This window comes from Dipodomys spectabilis, unplaced genomic scaffold, assembly GCF_019054845.1.
Source record: "Dipodomys spectabilis isolate Male_0828 unplaced genomic scaffold, ASM1905484v1 ptg000001l, whole genome shotgun sequence".
Taxonomy (NCBI): Eukaryota; Metazoa; Chordata; class Mammalia; order Rodentia; family Heteromyidae; genus Dipodomys; species Dipodomys spectabilis.
Genome location: NW_024870678.1, coordinates 968772 through 992826, shown reverse-complemented (window position 1 = coordinate 992826; position 24055 = coordinate 968772). Strand labels below are relative to the sequence as shown.

The 24055-nt window shown below is 42.7% G+C and overlaps 2 protein-coding genes across 2 annotated transcripts in view; one reads left to right on the top strand and one right to left on the bottom strand.

Moving 5' to 3' along the window:
- Nucleotides 1-14895, bottom strand: part of Crybg1 (crystallin beta-gamma domain containing 1) — a 194492-nt gene extending 179597 nt beyond the window's left edge. The window contains exon 1 of the mRNA XM_042684717.1: nt 14726-14895. Within this exon, the coding sequence (XP_042540651.1) occupies nt 14726-14892 (167 nt within the window). The 5' untranslated portion in view covers nt 14893-14895. The remainder of the gene's footprint in view (nt 1-14725) is intronic.
- Nucleotides 14896-18419: 3524 nt separating this feature from the next.
- Nucleotides 18420-18707, top strand: LOC122124410 (small ubiquitin-related modifier 2-like). Its single transcript, XM_042699174.1, has one exon. It carries the CDS (start codon nt 18420-18422, stop codon nt 18705-18707), a length of 288 nt encoding a protein of 95 aa, XP_042555108.1.
- Nucleotides 18708-24055: the final 5348 nt, after the last annotated feature.

Here is a 24055-nt window from a genome sequence, read left to right as displayed (position 1 = left end):
AAGAGCTGATATGATTTATGTTAAGGTAACTCAGGCAGGAAATAACAGCACCAGGAGCAGAATTAAAACAGCCATAGCTCAGAGCTGAAGTCTTTGGGTCTCAAATCAATAAAGAAAGCACTTTGGGATTTTAAAAAAAATATTTCAAATATCAAGACATATGACTACACAGAAGACAGATGTAAGATTTCCTTCTCCCTCCATCAGTCTCCCCCCCCCCCCCCCCCCCCAGTCATGGGGCTTGAACTCTGGGCCTGATCACCGTCCCTGAGCAATTCAGCTCAAGGTGAGCGCTCTACCACTTCAGCCACAGCACGACTTCCGGGTTTTCTGATGGTTACTTGAAGATAAGAGTCTCATGGACTTTCCTGCCCTGGCTGACTTTGAACTGTGATCCTCAGATCTCAGCCTCCTGAGTATCTAGGATTACAGGTATGAGCTACCAGCGCCTGGTTCCATCATTTTTGTGCCTGCCTGCCTGCCTTCCTTCCTTTTTTCCTTCCTTCCTTCCTTCCTTCCTTCCTTCCTTCCTTCCTTCCTTCCTTCCCTCCTTCCTTCCTCTCTCCCTTCCTTCCTTACCTCACCTAGTTAGTCTTCCTTACTCCCCTCCATTAGCCCTCCCCCTTCTTTCCTTCCTTCCTTTCACTCTCTTTTTCTCTTTCTCTCTCTCCCTCTGCCTTCCCTTTTCCCTCTCCCTTTCTGCCTCCCTCTCTTTCTCTTTCTCTCTCTCCTCCCCCCCCATGGAAATTATCCAGGCTGGCCTGGTACTCCTGATCCTCCCATCTCAGCCTCCTGATTATCTGAGACAGTAGATGCATGCCACTGCAGCATCTCTAATTCATTTCTGAATTCTTATCATTAGTAAGGATTAGGCTACAAATAGGAGTGCCTGGTGTATATTCATGAGTATTTTGTAACATCATGCTGAATTAGTCAAATAAGGAGTAAACACAAAGACACATGCGCATGTTGTATGGGATCCCTCAAAACAGCACACAGATGTTTTACTCCTTCACATTGCACCTGTACATTAACAGCACAACTTTCGCCATTTTTTCTTATCTCTTTTGCAATCATCCAAGATATGCAAGGTTTTCACTCAAAGGAGTGTACAAACTCTAACTTGCCAGCTAGTCTTGTAATTTTGATGGATCTCTATGCTTTGTTAAGGGGCCCTCAATGAAATTTCAGAAGTAACTTCACTAAAACCAATTCCATTTCTATATGCCTTAGACCTTGTTGTATTTACAAAATGAAAAACACTTATGAAAATTACACTCAATGGGAAGGGATGAGAAGGGTAAACAAAGGAGGAGGCTGCAATGCTTGGTAAGAAATGTACGCATTATCCTGCCCATGTAATTGTAACCCCTCTGTACAGTATGTTCACAAATAAAATAAAATTAAATTTAAAAAAAAAAAAAGAAAATTACACTCAAATATGTAATCCAGAGGACTTTAAGACTAGAACAAGGAGTGAGCATAGTGGTAAATGCATGAAATCCAAACTACTCAGAGGCAGAACTGTGCTTTAAGGCTAGTTGAGTAAAAGATTTTTAAAAAGTTAGCAGTACTCTATCTGAACAAGCTGGGTATGATAGTTCACATCTGGAGTCCCAGCTACTCAAGATATAGGTAGGAGCATCTCAGTTTGAGGTAAAATGGGCAAAAGCATGAGACCCTATCTGAGAAATAAATTATAGCAAAAAGTGCTGTGGGACAGGATTTGAAAACTAAAGGCTTGCATAACAAGTACAAGGCCCTGAGTTCAAACCCTAGTACCACAAAACAAATCAAACAAAACAATTAGAACAAAACTGAATTAATCCTTCCTATTATAAGTGAAGAATCAAAGCTATAGGAAAGCCAAGTTATGTTTTGAGTGAACAGATTCAAGGCTTTAGACTACTGGTCTCATTTTTTTTCCTTCAAATCTCATTTTTTTTTTTTAGTTCTTCTACATTATTGGTACAAATGAAATCCAAAATTAACCTCACCATACAGAGATTGGTTAATAAGTCATCAGCTTCATTTGCATGGCTAGGCCGCAGTTCTGTGGTCTACTGCCAAGCTCTGGTGCCTCAGGGAACTGAGATTCCAGCTCCTCAGGATTTCTGTCCCTAGACCAAGGCCTACCTGGCTTTTGAGCTCCAGAATCTTTTGCCTAGACAGTGACCTTTTCTTTTCTTTTTTTTTGGGGGGGGGTGTCTGGTCGTGGAGCCTGAACTCTGGGCCTGGGCGCTGTCCCTCAGCTCTTCAGCTCAAGACTAGCACTCTACCACTTGAGCCACAGCGCCACTTCCGGCTATTTCTGCTAATGTGGTGCTGAGGAATCGAACCCAGGGCCTCATGCATGCAAGGGAAGCGCTCTACCACTGAGCCACCTTCCCAGTCCCTAGACAGTGACCTTTTCAAATCACATATTCCCCGAAGACATTACTCTAAGGATATTTGAAAATCGCCCAATATTGGGATTTTCTTTTTAGTTCTTTATTTGCTTGACACAGGGTCTCATTATGTAGCCTAGGAACTCACTGTCCTCCTGCCTCAGTCTCCCAGGAGCTGGGATTACAGGTGTGTGCTACCACACCCAGCTCAGTATTTGAATTTTCCAACTATGTGTTCTATACTACTGAAATTTTCACTTTATAAAAATAAGTAGGGGCTGGGAAGGTGGCTCAGTGGTAGAGTGCTTGCCTTGTATGCATGAGGCCCTGGGTTTGATTCCTCAGCACCACATAAGCAGAAAAAGCCAGACGTGGTAGAGTGCTCGCCTTGAGCTGAAGAGCTGAGGGACAGTCCCCAGGCCCCAAGTCCAGGCCCCATGACCGACAAAAGAAAAAAAAAAAAGTAAAGATGCCTGCTGGGGCCTGAAGGTAAGCAGCTCTGCTGAGAAAGGTGGTTCTAATCAGAAAGGTGGCTGGGAAGGAATGACATTAAGTTTTTGTTCTGATGAAGTCCTACAAGTTAGGGCATAGTCTTGGGTTATCAGACTCCAAGAGTGGAAATGCCCTCGAGAGGAAAGACTTTCAAAAGAGCTGAAGGAGGGAAGAGTTAAATTGAGACATCAGTGGCCAGCCACCCATTTGCTGCTAATAAAAATCCATAATTTTATACATTTAGAATTTTTTAATGTGCTAAAAAAAAAAAGATTCTGTTGAAAGTGGGGTAAGCTAAAGTGGGGTGAGGGTAAATAAGGATGAATATAGCCCAAGGAGTTTATGGTCAAAGCAAGTTTGTTTGCATGTATGAAAGTAGAACAGTGAAACCTGTTCAAATTGTTTTAAGAAGAAGGAGTGAGGTGAGAGTAATAGGTGAGTTTGCTTGAAATGGGTTGTATACGTGGGTGGAAATGTCACAATTACCTTCCCCTGCCTGGTACAACAAATACATGTTAATAAAAGTGCTTTAAAAAAATGAAGTGTGTGTGGGGGGGAGGGGTTGGGCTGGGAAGTTGGCTCAGTGGTAGAGCGCTTGCCTTGCATGCATGAGGCCCTGGGTTCGATTCCTCAGCACCACATAAGTAGAAAAAGCCAGAAGTGGCACTGTGGCTCAAGTGGTAGAGAACTAGCCTTTAGCTAAAGAGCTGAGGAACAGCGCCCAGGCCCCACAAACAGAAAAAAAAAAAGAAGACAAAGAAATAGTTTTTAAAAAATGAAAGAGAAGAAGAAAGAAAGAGATTTGATATTGCAATACACAAGTTAAGTGAGAGGCAGAAAAGTCCATGAGGAGGCGTGAGAGAGGCAGGCCTCTTCCCTTTCTGTAAGCACAAGTCACTGAAGTACTCAAAATCTCTTTCCCCCCCATCCATGACTTTAAAATCCCAACTGAAGGCTGGGCACAGTGTCTCATGGCTGTAATCCTCATGACTCAGGAGGCTGAGATTTGAAGATTGCAGTTCATAGCCAGCCCAGACATACAGAAGACTCTTGTTTCCAACTAACCAGCAAAATACTGGAAGTGAAGATGTGGCTCAAGTGATAGAGCACCAGCCTTGAGCAAATACGCTAAGGGGCAGCACCCATGCCCCAAGTTCAAGCCTTAGTACTTCAACACACATACACCACCCCCCCCACACACACACTCCTATAAAGCTATCCTCTATAGGCATTATATTCCTTTATCTCTCAGCCTCGCTCTTGTTCATGTCCAAACTTCTTTATTATAAAAGTAAGTGCAGGAACTTCTTATCTGAATGCTAATGAGCTCAGCTTCTCTGGAAGACAGCAGAGTAAGACTATTTTCCAACTATAGAACTTTAACTGGCTCAGCGGTGAACACACCAGAATCTCCCCTTGCCAGGGCCTCCCACGCCAGGGATCCCTGCCAAGCACACATTCACATCGTGTGTACAGCAGATGGACTAGCCTCATCCTACACTTCTACTTCACTAAACCTGCCAGTGAGGCAGACACCACACACTTACGAGGGAGGTACCAGTGCTCATCTACTTGGGTCATGAATAAAAGGGGCAAACCCCATGCTCCAACTACTATTGCCACTGGGTAACTGTTTTTTAGAATTAAAAGACCATTAAAAAATATGTGATTTACCACAAAGAAGCAAATTTCCAATGGTACTCTGCAAACTGTACAATAGGAATGACTATCGCAATTTATACCTCAAAATAATTACCTTAAATCAAACATACTTTAGCAAATATTCAGTAGAGTATATTATGAAAAGAAATGGGCTTACTCTCTTTTATGACCTACTGTTAGTCCTATGCATAAAATATTCAGACAAATTAATGAGTCTTTCTAAATGTAGTGATTAAAGTCAAGGTCTACTCAAAAATCAAAATAAATTTGGGTGTGTTGGTACACACCTATAATCCCAGCACTCAGGGGGTAGAAGCCAACCTCACTCATATAATATTGGAGGCCAGCCTGTGCTATGTCATGGGACCTATATCTAAAACAGGTGAAAGTACAATTTAATTTTGAGAGAAACAGGCACTAAAAACGCCTTACTAGCGCTGATTTTTAAAAAAATTATGTACCTTGCCCATGTAATTGTAACCCCTCTGTACAGTATTTTCACAATTTAAAAAAAAGATTATGTAAACAATTGTTGTAATTCTTTTACATCATATTCTCCAGATTTTAAGCCAGAATCATTTATAGTGGGTCATTTATAGTTTCTTCTTTTGGAGCTATAGTTAATACTGTGCAGAATGAAAAGTTTTCACTGAGAGTACTTTGCATACTCTCTAAATCAGCCAAGCAGCAGAAGAGAAGATTCTGTGACTTTGGGGTTTGATTATAAATCAGGTGCAACTAGTGAATCCTTGAGGATCTGAGTCACATTCCTCTACACACTCATGTGTTTGGGTTTCTCAGGTATAGGATGCCCGCAGACCTCCCACAACACATGAATTCTTTGCTCCTGTATATTCCCTTTTCTGCAGCAGAGCCAGGAAATGTTCAGATAATCAAAACAAAGGAAATTCTCCTTCCTGGGGTTGGATGGGTTGTTTGTTTGTTTTTTCAATACTGTGGTATTTCCCTACCAAGCAATTTGGCCAAGCTCTATATTGTGTTGGTCATTTTGAGTTTGGGTCTTGCTTCCTGTCTAATCACATGACCTGGACTTCAATCTACCTATTTTAGGCTTCTTGTCATTGCCAGGATGACAGGTATAAGCCACCATGTTCAGTTTCCTCAACCTCCCATATTCTTGGGATTAAAGGTGTGTGTTACTGAGTCTAGCCAGGAGCGGAGTAGGTGACTTAGGAACTTTTCTTTCTAGGCTGCCCTGGAAGCATGATCCTCTCATTCTCAGACTTCGAAATAGCTAGGATGACAGGCTTGAGCTACCAGCCCTGGGCCTTGTTGGATTTTCAAAGAGCAAAGAACAGAGAGGGATACTAAGATTTCTTTTGGATGTTTCTCTGCTTTAGTTTCAAATGCATACACATACCTTCTACCAACTACTCATTCAATGAGCTTTAGTTTTATAAATTTTGAACTGGGTTCAAATATGGCTCCATTATGTACTCACCCCTTTCAGGTTGTTTCCTTAACTGTGCATGTCGGGGTAAAATGGTTTAATTTCTTGGAGTCATTATGAAGATAAATGAGAAGCATTGAACAGGAAAGTAACTGTCAATAGAAAGTGCTCAGTAATTGTTCGTGTTCTATTTCTTGACAAAGGTTCCTTATGCTCATTTAACTTAATTCTGGCTGAAGAGAATTTTCTTCTTCCTTGTCCCTTGCAGGTCCCTTTTCCTCAGTAAATATGCACCAACCCATATAAATAGTACTTTTGTTCTTTGTTGATCAGTTATTAAGAGTGACATTAAGGTAGAAATTGTGTTCCTCTTCATTTAACTTTTGCAGGTTTGAAAAATGGTGGAGGTGTAGCCCAGAAATAGGAACTCTGTGAAAGCAAGGAAGTTGATGCATAACTTCCCAAAAGCCTCTTTGTAAGGAAGAAATACATGACTTCATTCTGTCTATACCAATAAGTATGCGACACACCTAGGGCTTGTAGGCCCCTATGAACACTAAATAAAGTTATGAAAACTGGACAGTGGTGACTCAGGCTTGTAATCCTAGCTACTCAGGAGGCTGAGATCTGAGGACATCAGTTCAAAACCAGCCCAAATAGGAAAAGTCCATGAAACTTAAAAGCAGAAGTGGAGTGTAGCTCAAGTGGTAGAGCCTTGAGCATAAAAGGGGAGAGCGCCTAGGCCCTCAGCTCAAGCCCCCAGGACTAGTGTGTGTGCGCACGCACACGCACGCATGCACGCACACACACACACACTCTCTCTCAGAGCTATTGGGGGGACAGTATTGGATATTGAAGGACTCACATTTGCTAGACAGGAACTCTACCATTTGAGACCCAGCCTCACTTCTGAAAAAAGAATTTTGTGTATATGTTGGTACTAGGGCTTGAACTTAAGAGCCTCAAGTTCTTAGTTTTTTCTACTCTTGGCTGGTGCTTTATCACATTGAGACACGCTTCCATTTCTGCTTTTTTATGGTCCATGGAAGATTAGAGTCTTACAGATTTTTTTTTTTTTTTGACCAGGCCAGCTTTGAATTATGATCATTAGATCTCAGCCTCACAAATAGGTTGCAATGTAAATGTAAGTCACTAGCATCCAGCTTTATTTTCTAACTTTAAAGATTTGTTCAAAGAGGCTTTAAGTCAACATGTTAGTTTTTTTTTAATTGTGAAAATACCGTATAAACGGGTTACAATTACATGGGCAAGATAATGAGTACATTTCTTTTTTTTTTTTTGTGAACATACTGTACAGAGGGGTTACAATTACATGGGCAGGATAATGCATACATTTCTTACCAAGCATTGCAGCCTCCTCCTTTGGTTTACCCTTCACATCCCTTCCCAGCCTCCCTCCTCCCCCCCAATCCCAATCCTTCTTTTTCACCCCCTTCCCCCCCCCCCACCAACGTTGTAAAGCTCGTTTTTGACATGACAACTTGTACTTCTCATTGAAGAAATGCAAATCAAAACAACATTGAGATATCACCTCACCCCAGTTGGCAAAAATCAAGAACTCTAACAACAACAGATGCTGGAGGGGATGTGGACAGAAAGGAACCTTACTTCATTGTTGGTGGGAATGTAAACTTGTTCAACCACTTTGGAAAGCAGTATGGAGGTTCCTCAAAAGACTTCACATAGAACTCCCCTATGACCCAGCAATCCCACTTTTGGGCATTTACCCAAATGTTTACAAACAAGACCACACTAAAGCTACCAGCACAACAATGTTTATTGCAGCATTATTTACCATAGCTAAGATCTGGAACCAACCCAGATGCCCCTCAGTAGATGAATGGATCAAGAAAATGTGGTATATATACACAATGGAATTCTATGCCTCCATCAGAAAGAATGACATTGCCCCATCTGTTAGGAAATGGAAAAACTTGGAAAAAATTATATTAAGTGAAGTAAACCAGGCCCAAAGAAACATAGGTCCCATGGTTTCCCTTATTTGCAATATCTAGTATATGTATGAGTCAAGCGGAAAAGGTCAGATAATGTGATGTTAGGAAAATGAATCCTTAGATATGTATTTTAAGGTTTTTCTTTCATGCATGTGTTTCTAACGCATTTATAAGATTATCTCTTTGTTGCTTTGTATGTCCCTCCCCCACAGTATAACCCCTGCTTTCACTATATTTGATGTCAGTATAACTTGTGGAGGAGATGGGGAAAAACCAGTACATTTCTTATCAAGCATTGTTGCCTCCTCCTTTGTTTTCCCTTCCCATCCCTTCCCATCTCCCCTGCCCCCATCAACATGTTAGTTTATGTGTACAATGCCCCTTGGCAAAAAAAAAAAAAACAAAAAAACATTTTATACATATGGCATAAGAAAGTATAATTAATTTACACACAGTAAAACCAAAGGAAGGTAATTCTTAGGAGAGGAAAATAAGGGTGCAATTCCTATGTACCCCTGATCATATAAAATAGTATTTATCAGAGCTAGGGGTGTGGCTTAGTGGTAGAGTGCTTACCTAGCATGCATGAAGCCTTGGGTTTGATTCCTCAGTACCACATACACAGAAAAAGCCATAAGTAGTGCTATGGCTCAAGTGGTAGAGCTCTAGCCTTGAGCACAGAGAGGTTCAAGGACAGAAACCAGGCCTGAGTTCAAGCCCTAGGACTGGCAAAAAACAAAAATAAAATACAATAAAAATAATACTTATCTAAAGGAACCCCAGGAAATGGAAAAAAGAATTTCTTTTCTTTTCTTTTCTTTTTGTTTTGCTTGTTCATTTATCTATCTGTGAGAGGGCAAGCGGGAGTGGGGAGGGGCATAGAAATGGAGGGACAAAGGGTAAACAAATGCAGCAGTGGTACACACTAGACACTAAGTTGAAATTGAACTATGCAACTTGTAGGTGGAGATGAGCAGGAAAAACTGAGGCAGAAAGCAGAGGAGGGAGTGACATTATCCAAAAAAGAAATGTACTTCTGTAATGTCTTCTGTAACTCTAACCCCTCTGTAGATCACTTTTATAATAACAATAAATATTTTTTAAATCACAAAAATACAATTAAGTGCCAACAATCCACTAGCTACCCAGACTTCTAGGCCAAAGAACTAGAAACTTTTTATAGGATGAGATTAAGATAGTCACAAAGGACAAATGGGAAAGAGAATAAAAGAATCAAAAGTCTGAACAAGTGCCAGATATTCTGTAATACTTCACTTTTATCTTAACAAAAAAGAAAAAAGAAAAAAAAAGTCTCAAATCAAGAGTTAGAGTAGCTTGTTTAAACCTGTTTACTAGCACATGCAGGAATACAATTGCTCTTACTCTTGTCATCCAAAGTACAGCCTAATGAACTCCTGGATGAAATTGAATCACTTCCTCAAAAAAAAAAAAAAGGTATCGGCTATTTTGAACAGCAGGAAATCATGACAAGAGTTGCAAGGCAGGAGAGCCAAGAAATGGCCGGCAAAGCCCAGTGAGCCTTTACTACCCAGGCTTGATGAGGGCCAGTGCTTACTTTCTAAACCACACATAGAAAAAGATTACAGGCGTGAGCCACAGCTCCAGCTCAACTGCATCTATCCAGCAAATCTGAATGGAAGAACATTTCCACAGATATGGTTTGAAGTCATTATAAAACACATGCTCAAGCGGGGCACCGGTGGCTCACGCTTGTAATCCTAGCTACTCAGGAGGCTGAGATCTGAGGATCTCGGCTCAAAGCCAGCCCGGGCAGGAAAGGCCGTGAAACTCTTATCTCCAATAACCCACCAAAAAACCGGAAATGGCACTGTAGCTCAAGTGGTAGAGTGCTCACCTTGAGCTGAAGAGCTGAGGGACAGCGCCCAGGCCCAGAGTTCAAGCCCCACAGCAGACAAAAAAAAAAAACCAAAAAACAAAAAAACACATGCTCTTTCTATTTGCTTATGTATTATATATAATTGTGATCCTGCACCCCAACTACAAAATACCTAGAGAGGGACTGCCAGAAGTGTTGCAACTGTTTAGTAACAAATTCCAGAACATTAAGAGGAGCATTATGCATAGTGTTTTTAAGTAATCATTCAGATCTCTTGCTTGAGCTGCTGGTAACTGACTTTGGGACACCATAATCGTAATTTCTGATGACTGACACTCAGGATTGCTGGTGGGAAATGACACACAACAATAATAAATACAGCCAGTGGCCAACTTTCTTTGCCACCAAGTATTTTTCCAAGCTTAAAATCAACTTACTCCCACTCATTTTAATTACTGTCTAAAGGAAGGTTAAAAATAGGATTTCCAGCCAAGTACAGATGGTAGCCGATGCCTATATTCTAGCTACTCAGGAGGCTGAGATCTGGGGATCATGGTCAAATCCAGCCCTAGCAGGAAAGTCCATGAGACTCTTCTACTCAATAAACTATGCAGAAAAAGCCAGAAGTGCTGTGGCTCAAGTGGTAGAGAGCTAGCCTTGAGTCAAAGAAGCTCAGTGACAGTCCCAAGCCCAGAATTCAAGCCCCAAGACTAGCTTGAAAAGAAAAGAAAAGGCTGATATTTCCTAATTCTGCATTTTATTTTTCTGTGGCATCTACAGATGTACCAGACTGACTTTGAACTGTGATCCTTGATATGGTGGAGGACATAAAGATGGAATATGATATTTGACTTGGATTGTGTAAAATGGATAATGAATGATTTTAAGATATAAACGTAAGGGTGCTGTGGATAAGACTTCCCTGGTAGCTCATAACTTTAGCTAGTAACTGTAATGGTAACTCTGTAACTCTGCTTCTGCTGTTTTTTGAGCAATGGGAGCCCTAACCCAGCGGACCATCACCACCCTTTGTTCTATTCCCCTGCTTCCCACAAGCAAAACGTTGGTGGGAAATTTAAACTTAAGGTGTGCATTTCTTGTAACAATCATTGGCTAAAACCAACACCCAGCCTTCCCCTTTCTCTACCCTAGCCCAAAATGCTTAAAAGCCCATATGGGCTGGCACTCGGGCCATTTCCTGGGATCCCAACTCCAGGTGCGGTCCTGGAGCACTTTTGGTCTTGGTCAGCACTTTTCGCTCAATAAAATCTTTTACATTTTCACTGAGCTGTCTCACTGCCCCTCCCCACTACAATCCTCAGATCTTAGGCTCCTGGGTAGCTAGGATGATAAGCACGGGCCACTAGTGACTGGCTTGGAGACACTTAAGGGACCTTTGGGACTTGGGTTCACTTCTGGCTTTCAGCTGGTTAGTTATGTTAAGAGTCTCACAGACTTTTCTGCCCAAGCTGGCTTTGAACCTAGATCTTCCGATCTCAGTCTCCCAAGTTGCTACAATTACAGGCATACAAATCCAAGAAACTTTTAAGTCCAATTTACCAGCAAAAAGCCAGAAGGGGCTGGGTGCTGGTAGCTCATGCCTGAAATCCTAGCTACTCAGGCGGCTGAGATGCGAGGATCATGGTTCAAAGCTAGCACAGGCAGGGAAAACTGTGAGACTCTTATCTCCAATTAACCGCCAAAAAATCAGAAGTGGTACCGTGGCTCAAGTGGTAGAGTGCTCACCTGGAACTGAAGAGCTCAGGGGCAGCGCCCAGGCCCAGAGTTCAAGCCCCACAACCAAAGGAAGGAAAAAAAAAAAAGCCAGAAGGGAAGATCTGCCTAAAGTGGCAGAGCAAAAATGCTGAGAAAAATGTTAAGCAAGAGCATGAGCCCCTGAGTTCCAGCACCAGTATAGGCAGGTAAAAATGAAAAAGAAAGAAAATTCAATGCATCTGACTTTTACCTAAAAGCTTATTTCCCTTTATCTTTTTTTTCTCCTCAGTACTAGTGCTCAAGCCTGGAACAAACCTCACACATGCTAGGCAAGTGCTCTGAACCCAGCCTTCACAGCCCAGTTCTAACCAAAACAGCATAGAGTGCTTTGGAAATAAAACATTCCCACCACATAGCAGGAAAGAAATACATAAAATGACTGCCCTGTCAGGCATGGTGGTGCACACCTATAAACCCAGCATGGAGGCTGAGGTAGGCTAAGGTAGAAGAATAAGCAAGATATACATACAAAAAGAGAAATCACATCCACTGATGGAGACTGAGCAGGTGCCACTGCTCATGCTGTGTTGTGTGCTTGATGTGCATGAATATGCTTATTTGTATCACATCTCTTATTATTCACATTTGGTGAATGAGGAAATTGTGCCACAAAAAGGTTACTAACCTGCCCAGCATGACAGAACTGAGTGTCACAGTAAGTGGAAGAACAGGGATAGAAACGCACATAGAGAATCCCTGCTCTGTAGCCCTGTTTACAAACTGGAAGTATTATTTAAAAACCTAAGAAATAACAGTCATGACTGTGAAGGGACCTGGCGGTAGGGTTCACCACACCCTCTGTACACACACTCCCCACTGGTGGCCTGATGACAAGAGAATAATTGGACAAAGGTAGGCCCAGGGGGATAGCAACTCTTTCTGTGAAAAGTAACAGCATATTAACCTGCATTTGCCAGGCACCGGTGGCTCATGCCTGTCATCCTGGCTACTCAGGAGGCTGAGTTCTGAGGATCATGGTTCCAAGCCACATGGACCAAAGATTGACCAGAAATCGTAATGAGATTCAGCCACAGGTATGCTCTCTCAGAAATACGTAAAATAGATGTAAAGATGATCTAGCTAGAAAGACATCCCAAAGACTGCCAGTGCATCTAGCTTCTCAGAACATTTGTTAGCACTAAGTTCATAACAGTTCTGAAGGAAAGAATGAGGTGCTTCAAGGTTGAGCTAACGTACATCTGTATGTGTGCTGTTAGATTTGATAGAAGAGAAATGATGAGATTAGGTCAGATAAGGAAAACACAAAAGTATCTAAAACTGTGGGCTCCTGTGTACGTGTGTACGCGTGTGCATGTGTGCGTGCGTGCGTACGCACACACATGTGCACATGCGCGCGCGTGCATGATCTGTAGTTAGTTGGAGGTATGAATCTCATGGATTTTCCTGACTAGGCTGGCTTTGAACCAGGATCCTAATCTCAGCTTACTGAGTAGCTAGGACTACAGGCATGAGCTACTGGTGCCAGGCCCTAAAATATCTTTTACTTAAGCAATGGTAAAGGCATTTCATGGTTAGATACCTTATTTATTTATTTACTTACTTACTTATTTGGTAGTACTAGGATTGAAATCAGAGTCTTGTACCTTCAAAGCAGTTACTCTACTATCTGAGCCATATCCCCAGCCCTTGGATACCTCATTTTGAAGTTCTATACTTTGTTGGAAATTTCAGTGTATAATTAAGCACCTTAAGTGTTTAGATAGAGCGATGTATGTTCTGTTACAACTATTTACCACTATGGTAGATAAGAGACAATTTGAGTGTCTTCTCTCCTAGCACTTCTCCAAGCCCTCACACAGGCTCATCGAGCTCTGAGCTAGTCAATCTTCTTCAAAAGTGCCATGTTCTTCCCAGTGTTAGTGATGCTCATGGTGTCCCTCTGTTGGGAACTTAGGACCCTAGTTCAAAGCTAGCTTAGGCAGAAAAGTCCTTAGACTCCTATCTCCAACCAGCAAGAAACTAGAAATGAGGCTATGGTTCAAGTGCTAGAGCACCAGCTTTGATAGAAAAAGGTAACCAAGAGCCCCAGGCCCCATGGAGAAAGAAAGAAAGAAGGAAAGAAAGGAAGAAAGAAGGAAGGAAGGAAGGAAAAAGAAAGAAAGAAAGAGAGAGAGAGAGAGAGAGAAAGAAAGAAAGAAAGAAAGCAACAGAAAGAAAGAAAAGAAAGAAGGAAGTAAATCCTAGAGCTCCTGACTCAAGCCATTCTCCTGTCTAGCCTCCTGAATGGTGCTGGGACAACAGGCAATGTCACACCGTGGTCAACTTTGCTGGCTAGTGCTTAGTACTTACTGTCCTCAATAAAAAATTGTATTAAGTGGATCTTCGTAGGTTACAAAATTAAGACTATTTTAGAAATAAAAGAAAAGCCGGGTGCTGGTGGCTCACAACTATAATCTTAGCTACTCAGGAGGCTGAGATCTGAGGATTGGTTCAAAGCCAGCCTGGGCAGGAAAGTCTGTGAGACTCTTATCTCCAATAAACTATCAGAAAGTCAAAAGTGGCACTGTGGCTCAAGTGGTAGAGCACTCGCCTGGAGCTGAAGAGCTGAGGGACAGCGCCCAGGCCTAGAGTTGAAGCCCCATGACCGACAAAAAGAGAAAAAAAAAGAAAAATGTGTCCAAAATGCAAGTTTTGTGCAATTTTATTCCGGCCCTTATTGTCCCTAAGGGTGTGGTTTAAAAACACTTATGGAAGGATCTACCGGGCACTGTCAAATGCCCACTACTAAAAATATTTTACACCTCCAGACCACACAATTGATGATTGTTCAAGTAATGCATCAACTGTGGTAGAGTAACTGAATAATGAAGTCCACCCATAGAATAAAACCACCACAAAAATCTATGCAAAATTAAAAACCAGTTACACGTTAACTACTTTTGTCTCGGACTCCAACCGAGACATTTACCCTTCGGTCCCAGTTTCTCCACCATAGACCGGGGCGGAGGAGGCGGAGGGGGGGGGGGGGGTTAACCTGACCCTTGCCACTTCCTCCTCCTCCTCGGGTTGAGATTAGCGGAGGGAGAATATCCAGACCGGGACTCGTCCGCGGTGAAGGCACCCTCAGCCGACCCGGGCGCTCGGAGCGGCCGGGGAAGCCAAGGGGCGGAGGAGGTGAGATCGCGGGGCTCGGCCGGCTTACCTGGCCTCGCCGACGGGCGCCGGGTGCGGAACGAACACTCCGCACTGAGACAGCGGAGGCGGCTGCTTCTTTTTGGGGCGCCAGAGATGGAAGGAGCCGTGTTTCTTGGGGGCCTTGGACGGGCTGGGCTCCCTGGGATCGCCTTGAGGTGGCGGCGACAGCGGCATCTTCTCGTCGACCTCCTCTCGCGGCTGCTGGGGCGCCGTGTGCGCCTGCACCTGGCCCAGCCCGGGTTGCAGCCACACACCTGGGCGCAAACTCGCCCGCCCTCCTCGGCGCGCGGCGGGACCCCGCCCCCTGCCTGCCGGTGCGGGCGACCGCCCCGGGGTAAAGCACTAAGACCGGGCTCAGGAGCAGCCCAGCAATAGGGGCGCCCTGGGCTAAGGAGAGCGCGGGATCCACACACTGCGCCTCCGCGCGGCGCCCGCTGCACGGTGCCCAGGTGAGACGCGCGCGCAGCGAGCCCAGGTAAGGCCGACAGGTCCCCCGGGCCCGGCTGCGCGGCAGCGACACCTGCTGGTCACTCTGGGAACCGCGCTCCCCTGCGTCCGTTCAGGGCCGGGAGCCAGAGCTAGCTGTCCGGTTTCCAAAATGCCTCTGGTGTCATTGCCCATTAGTCGCCCTCCTGAAGAATTTTTGGTCATTCTTGACTGGTGTCGGGTTGGCAGGATGAATGACTGCTTAGCCACGTACCCCAGTGGCAGAAGGATGGATGAGGCGTATCTCCTGGTCAGGCAGCTTGGCTCTTCCACTCGTGTTTTGGAGACTTTAACCAATGTCATCTGCTGGTAGCTTCTGTTCCTTTTCGTAAACACCAGTGCCAGCTTACCTTTTCTCAAGAGTCTGAATAATTAATCTGGATTCGCAAGTCTCATAAAGCATAAAAGGGTTTAAAAAAAATGTAGCGCATTCGGGGGTCAGTGGTTCACACCTGAAATCCCAGCACCTCAGGAGGCTGAGATCTGAGGATCTTGTTTCAAAGTCAAACCCCCAGCAGGAAAGTCCTTGAGACTTATCTCCAACCAACGACCAAAAGAAGCTGGAAGTGGAGCTGTGGCTAAAGTGGTAGAGCGCTAGCCACGAGTCAATATCAGCTTTATTTCTACTGGAAAGACAATGAATTTCCATTAATTCAATTAATCAATCAGACAAATTGGTGCTACTAACCCAGTTAGAATCTAGAATATTTAAGGAACTGATCTTCCTTTTTTTTTTTTTGAGTCTAGTCATGGGGCCTGAACTCTGGGCCTGGGCGCTATCCTTCAGCTCTTCAGCTCAAGGCTAGCACTCTACCACTTGAGCCACAGCGCCACTTCTGGCTTTTTTCTTTTTGCTTATGTGGTGCTGAGGAATCAAACCCAGGGCCTCAGGCATGCAAGGCAAGCACTGTACCACTGAGCCACTTTCCCAGCCCAGGCACTGATCTTTCTGACTACATATTTTCTTTTTTTATGTGTGTCAGTAATGGGGCTTGAACTCTGGGCCTAGACACTGTCCCTCAGCTCTTCAGCTCAAAGCAAGCACTCTACCACTTGAGTCACAGTGCCACTTCCAGTTTTCTGGTGGTTAATTGGAGATAAGAGTCTCATGGACGTTCCTACCTGGGCTGGCTTCAAACCGAGATCCTCAGATCTGAGTCTCCTGAGTAGCTAGGATTACAGGCATGAGCCACTGGTGCTCAGCTTGACTGTATATTTTCTAAGAGCAAAAGTCACATGTCTTTTTGCCACTATTCAACTCCTGATGACTAGCACAGTGCACTGACTAGCACTAAAAGGCACCAGGAAGGCATCTGCAATATAAATCATTCAATAATTAGACTTAAGCCTGCCATGGTAGTGCAGGCTTATGATCTGAGCACATGGAAGGCTGGCTCAGGAGGATCATGAGTTTGACACCAGCCTGGGCTATCCAGTAAGACATTATCTTGACAAAACAAAATAGGTTAGAACTGCTTATAGAAGAGGAAACATAGTACTCCAGAGTAATCTGGCAAAGGAGTCAGATATTTAAGCAGACATGGATATAAAATTTGGCAAGTGTTCTAACCAAGGTATTTCAGTCATTCTTTTTCAGTCAATATAAAAACAGACCTATTCAGACTTGGTTTTTGTCTCCCTCACTACCCTCACAAATGCTTAGTAAGAAAGAGTTTGTTTGAAAGAAAAGAAAAGCTCTATAAGAAAAGTGCAATGGGGCTGGGAAGGTGGCTCAGTGGTAGAGCGCTTGCCTTGCATGCCTGAGGGCCTGGGTTCGATTCCTCAGCACCACATAAGCAAAAAAAAAAAAAAAAAAAAACCGGAAGTGGGGCTGACACTCAAGAGGTAGAGTGCTAGCCTTCAGCTGAAGAGCTGAGGGAAAGCGCCCAGGCCGAGTTCAGGTCCCATGACTGACCAAAAAAAGAAAGAAAGAAAAGAGCAAAATTTCATCATCTGGAAAGGAGTTTCAAGAGGAATCCTGAGACTTGTTTAAGCAATCATTTGACTTCTTGTTTCATTATCTATTAAAAGACATTAGGTGGTTCGTGAACTGTTTACAGAAATTAGGAGGCAAACTCTGAAGCCCAAATATTCCAGCCATCCCAGAAACCGGTCAGGCAAATACCACCTTCATCGATTCTACTTCATCTAGTACTTACCAGCGGTTCTGCTACTGGCCACCCTAAAGCCCAAGGCCTGTCCAGACAGGTCTCAATAAATGGTCTGCTGTCTCACTCTCCTGGTAGTAGTTTTGTATAGGCAACTTTTTTTGATAGTTTTGATTTTTTTTGAGCTTTGCATTCAGAATTTTTATTTGGTAAAATAGATGGATTTCCAAGTACCAAATATAGATAGAATTTCTAATGAGTAGTATGGATGTAACTAATTATTTCATATTTATGTATTCTACTGCCATCACATATGTAAGATGGACATGTACAAAAAAGGTATTTAATGCCCTTTTAACACTGAGAATAGTGTTTACTTTAGAAATTTGAGCTGGGTTCCAGGAGCCCATGCCTGTAATCTTAGCTACTCAAGATGCTGAGATCTGAGAATCCAGGTCCAATGCCATCCTGGGCACATGTAAGAGGCAATTTAAAAGATCATTTTCCTAGGTCCTGTGAATGAACTAAAAAAAAAAACAAAAACAAATTTGCATCTGTGTCATTTGATCTGTACCCTTTGAAATCACCTTGTTTGTAGGCAGAAAGATTCAGATAAGCATCTTATGTAGAAGGCAAACTGCCTCTCAAATAAGCAATGTGTTCTTCTAGTCATCTTAAAGCAAACAGCCAAGAACTTGGGAGACCACCTTGTTCCTGCTTTGTTCCAGTAATAAAAAGATAACTTTTCTGGAACTCCCTCCAGAGATGAAGATTGAGCTCAAGGCAATCCAGGTCATATCTATGACATTAATTATACATACCTTAATTACCCTCTCTTTCCAGTTCTCCCTTTTTAAAACTGAAGCCAATGTCTAGACCTCTGAAGATAGCTCAAGATGCACTTAAGTGTTATCTTCCCATTGGCTACCATGTAATAAATTTTCTACCCTTCATCATGTCTCTCTGTTTGGCATATGGGGTAAATTGCCAGATCTAACTTGGGACTGCTGGACTTTGGGGTTTAGAATGGGGTCTAGGTGTGCTCGTTTGGTGCGGACGGGGGACCTCTTTTGTGAAGCGGCATCTGAGGAGACTCTGGGGCTCGCGATGGTCGACGAAAAGCCCAAGGAAGGAGTCAAGACTGAGAACAACGATCATATTAATTTGAAGGTGGCGGGGCAGGATGGTTCTGTGGGGCAGTTTAAGATGAAGAGGCATACAACACTTAGTAAACTAATGAAAGCCTACTGTGAACGACAGGGTTTGTCAATGAGGCAGGTCAGATTCCGATTTGATGGGCAGCCAATCGATGACCCAGACACACCTGCAAGGTTAGAAATGGAGGATGGAGATACAATTGAGGAGTTCCCGCAGCAGACAGGAGGTGTCTGCTAAAAAAGGGAACCTGCTACTTTGCTCCAGAACTTTGTTCTTATAGACCAAGAATACATACTTAATTAGAAAACTGCAATTTGGTTCCACCACATCCTGACTACTACAGTATAGTTTTCTCTATTCTTTCATTTTCCCCTTCCCCATTCCTTTATTGTACATAAAGTAACTGGTGTATGCGCACAACCATATTGCTTTTCTTTTTTCTTTTTCTTTTAAACTAAATGGCCAATGGTATATTTTGATTGACATCAAATGGAGATGGAATTGGGAAAAATACTGGCCCTGTGAAAATATCCACCTTCTCCATTCGTGGCATGCTCATTCAGCTTTTATCTTTATATTTCAGTTAGTTATTTTGCTCTCACTGTTTTAACAAAAGAAAAAAAAAAACAAAAATCCTTTCATACCTTGTTTGATTGGAGAATTTTAATGTTTTCATTTATCATTGTAAAACCAAGGACAATTTTATAACTTTTTTGTATGTAGCTGTTACATGTAGGGCAATCTGTCTTTAAGTAGGGGTAAATTACTCTTAAAAAAAAAAAAAGAATCCTAGATAGTTTTCCCTTCAAGTCAAGCATTTTGTTGTTTAAATAAACTTGTTTTTTTTTTTTAAAAAAAAAATAGGGTCTAAAAACTCAATTTCAGTTCTGGGGGATAAAGAAAATTCTGTGGCCTAGTGCTGGTGGTACATGCCTATCGCACATTCCTTTAATCCTCACTACTCAGGAGACTGAGATCTGAGTTTTGTGGTTCAAAACCAGTGCAAGCAGAAAAGTCCATGATACTCCAATTAACCACCCAAAAGCCTGAAGTGGTGCTGTGATTCATGTTGGTAGGCTGCTAGTCTTGAACATAAAAGCTCAGGGATGGTGCCCAAGCACTGAATTCAAGCCCTAGAACTGGTTAAAAAAAAAAAAGGTACATCTAATTAGGTACATCTAATTGGAAGAACTTGGATCATTTAACTCTTTCCTGACTACAAGAAAAATTTTGGTTCTCTATGTTCTACTTCAGAAAAATGGAATTCATGTGGCTAAAAATTGGCTAACAGGGAAGGTATTCACGAGGCTCTGTGGTCAGAATGTGAACAATGAGCACAGCCAAAGGAAAGGCCAAAGGGCTATGGGAACACAGAATGACTAAGTCTTTCTTAATGACTCAGGGAAGTCTTCAGCAGGGAGGTGACAGGTTACTGAGCTGTAATTGATGAATAAGAACTTACCCATCGGAGAAGAGAGGGCAGATAGTCTAGAGAGAATAAACAACATGGGTCAAGGCCCAGGATTGTCAACAGAAGCTGGAGAAGGTGGAGAAATGGGGGATGGGATGGGGCAGAAAGACTGGAGATGATATTGGTAAGATCAAGTAGGGTCAGATGGCTAATCATTTGATAAGCCAGACTTTTAAGGAGTTTCAACTTAGCTTTGTAGGCAATGGGGACTGCTATAGTTTGGAACATATTTCCCAAGACTCATGTGGTAAAATAGTTTAGGGACAGCTCCAGGCCCTGAGTTCAAGCCCCAGGACAGGCAAAAAATAAAGACTAGTTTTAGGGCTGACTAAAGTGTTAGAGCACCTGTTTAGTGGCTGTGACGCCCTCAGTTGAATCTGTATAGAAAATAATTTGGAATATCTAGTATATGTATGAGTCAAGCGGAAAAGGTCAGATAATGTGATGTTAGGAAAATGAACCCTTAGATATGTATTTTAATGCTTTTTTATTTCATGCATTTGTTTCTAACGCAATTATAAGATTATCTCTTTGTTGCTTTGTATGTCCCTCCCCCACAGTATAACCCCTGCTTTCACTATATTTGATGTCAGTATAACTTGTGGAGGAGATGGGGAAAAACAAGTCGTTTAAGGATACAGGTGGACCTGTTGCAACAATGAGAAGTACAAGTTGTCATGTCGAAAATGAGCTTTACAACGTTTGTGGGGGGGGGGGGGGAGGGGGAGAAGGAGAGGGGAAGATTGGGTGGTGGGGGGTAGAGGGGAGGTAGGGAAGGGATGTGAAGGGTAAACAAAGGAGAAGGCTGCAATGCTTGATAAGAAATGTACGCATTATCCTGCCCATGTAATTGTAACCCCTCTGTACAGTATGTTCACAAAAAAAAATTAAATTAAATTAAAAAAAAAGAAAAAAAATAATTTGGAAGACTAATTTTTGTTTTATGTAATATATATTTATATATTTTAAAAAGGAATGAACTAGAACAAAGTTTAAAAAAAACAACACCACAAAAACAGCCAGGGTGGGTGCTGGTGGATCAGGCTTATAATCCTAGCAGCTCAGGAGGCTAAGATCGGAGGATCTAGGTCCAAGCCAGTTCAGGTAGAGAAGTCTATGAGCTTTTTGTTTGTTTGTTTGTTTTTTAAGGTCTGAGATAGGATTCAAACTCAGTACCTCACACTACTGCTCACTGGCTAGTATTACACCAACAAAGCCATGCCTCAGAACCCTTTTTTTTTTTTTTTTGAGATTCTTATTTCCAATTAACCACCAAAGCAATAACAACAACAATAATAATAGCCCACCAGCATAGGAACTGTGGCTCAAGTGGTAAGGTCCCTTGAGCACAAAAGCCTAGGGACAGCATCCAGGCCCTGAGTTCAAGCCCCAGTACCCCTACAAATGAAAACAAAACAAACAATAAAACCAGCCAACTCAATTTGAATGGTTGATCAGCGGATCAATTTTCTGTTTCCTATAAGATTGGGACACCAAAGATTTACTGTCTTGTCCCTACTTCCTCATTCTTTTGCTCCTTTTACTTCTCCATTCTTTTTTGATACCCCTATCCCTCCATTTTGTTGTCTGGCAGGTTTTGGTTTCTCGGTTTATCCTGCCATCTGCAAACTGTATAAGCCTTAATACCCTAACTGCAGGCCAACTCTACACTCCTTTTAAGATTAAAGGGAATCTGACTTTTCCACCTGAGCTAGTTTCTAACCACAATCCTCAAATCTCAGCTTCATGAGTAGCTAAGATTATAGGTATGAGCCAGCCAGTGTCTGATTTTGTTTCTTTTGTAAGAACTTATGAGCAGTAGTTTGATTTTTTTTGAAATATAAATACAAATGTGATAGCAACTAATAGTTTTGAAAAATAAGCCATAGACCATGGAATTTTCCCTACCTTTGAGCAAAAACTTTTACCCTTTGAATAAGTTTTTTGCTTTTTGTTTTCAATCCTGGGGCTTGAATTCAGGGTCTGGGTATTGACCCTGAGCTTCTTTTTGCTCAAAGCTAGAACTCTACCACTTGAGCCACAGTGCCACTTCTGGCGTTTTTCTGTTTATGTGGCACTGAGGAATCGAACCCAGTGCTTCATGAATGCTAGGCAAGCACTCTACCAAAAAAGTCACATTCCTAGCCCTGAATAAGATTTTTAATGCCATGCCCTGCCTTATAGAATAAAAGTCTTACTCAAATCTAAAATAATTTTTAGGGCTAGGACAGGTAGGACAATTACTAGCAAACTTTTTGTTTTTTGGGGTCCGGTTATGGGGCCTAAACTCTGGGCCTGAGCACTGTCCCTCAGCTCTTCAGCTCAAGGCTAGCACTCTATCACTTGAGCCACAGTGCCACTTCGGGCTTTTTTTTTTCTGCTGCTCATGTGGTGCTGAGAAATCGAACCCCAGGGCCTCATGCATGCAAAGCAAGCGCTCTACCACTGAGCCACCTTCTCAGCCCCAAATACTAGCAAACTTTTTAAGTTCAGGAAACTTTGTGATTTGTGGGGTGTGTGTGTGTGTATGTGTGTGTGTGTGTGTGTGTGTGTGTGTGTGTGTGTGTGTATGTGTATTGTGTCAATCCTGGGGTTTGAAATCAGGGCCTGGATACTGCCTTGAACATTTTTTTTTCTCAAGGCTAGCATTCAACCAGTTGAGTCATGGCTCCACTTCCGGTGTTTTGGGGCATGAGTCTCAGAGACTTTCCTGCCTGGGCTGGCTTTGAACCTCCATTCTCAGATCTCAGCCTCCTGAGTAGCTAGGAATACAGGTGTGAGCTACCGGCACCTGGCTAATGGAGGTTTTTTTACTTTTTGTGGTGGTTGTTGTTGGTTGTGGGACTTGAACTCTGGGCCTGGGCTCTGTCCCTGAGCTCTTCAGCTCAAGGCAAGCTTACTCTACCGCTTGAGCCACAGCACCACTTCCGGTTTTCTGGTGGTTCATTGGAGATAAGAATCTCATTGACTTTCCTGCCCGGGCTGGCTTTGAACCACGATCCCCAGATCTCAGCCTCCTGAGTAGCTAGGAATACAGGCTTGAGCCACCGGTGCATGGCTAATAGTGGTTTTTACTTAAAAGTAGCCAAGAATGATCAAAGACAGATATGGGGCTGGGAAGGTGACTCAGTGGTAGAGTGCTTGCCTTGCATGCATGAGGCCCTGGGTTCAATTCCTCAGCACCACATAAGCAGAAAAAAAAAAGCTGGAAGTGGCGCTGTGGCTCAAATGGTAGAGCACTAGCCTTGAGCTGAAGAGCTCAGGGACAGCACCCAGGCCCAGAGTTCAGCCCCCACAACCAGACCCAAAAAAAAAAAAGCCAGATATGGTGGATAAAATAGATAGTGGAAAAGGAGGAGATCGTTGACATTTATTATTGTGTGTGTGTGTGTGTGTGTGTGTGTGTGTGTGTGTGCGCGTGCGCGCGTGCACGCGTGTGCACGTGTGCCTCATGAACTAATCCTGGGGCTTGAACTCAGGGGATGGGTTTTTTTTTTTTTTTTTTTTGGTCAGTCATGGGCTTGAACTCTCTTCAGCTCAAGGTGAGCACTCTACCACTTGAGCCACAGCACCACTTCCGGTTTTCTGGTGGTTAATTGGAGATAAAAGTCTCATGGACTTTCCTGACTGGACTGGCTTTGAACTGTGATCCTCAGATATCAGCCTCCTGAGTAGCTAGGATTACAGGTGTGAGCCACCAGTGCCAGGCTAGTGTGTTTTTTTTAACTGCTTTAAAGGCAATCACAAGAGTTTTGTTGATGCTTGAGTAATTACATTATTATTTGACAAGTATGTAGTTTCCTGGCATTCAACTTTGAAGGACAATGTAATTTATGTTCCTTATGTTTGCTTAAAAGTAAGTACTTAATCACTATCCCATAATACTGTGAAATTTATGTAATCACTTAATCTCAATAAAGAAAAAATTTAAAAAGTCACTTAATTTAAATCACTTATGAAGTTATTTTTAAGGCTTTAATTACAAATATGTTTTATAAATGAGGCACTGTGGTACACATCTGCAGTACTAGATAGGCTCAGGTATGACGTTTGAGTGAGCCTAGGAATTTAAGGCCAGCTTGGGCAACATAGCAAGAGCTTACCTAGGAAACAA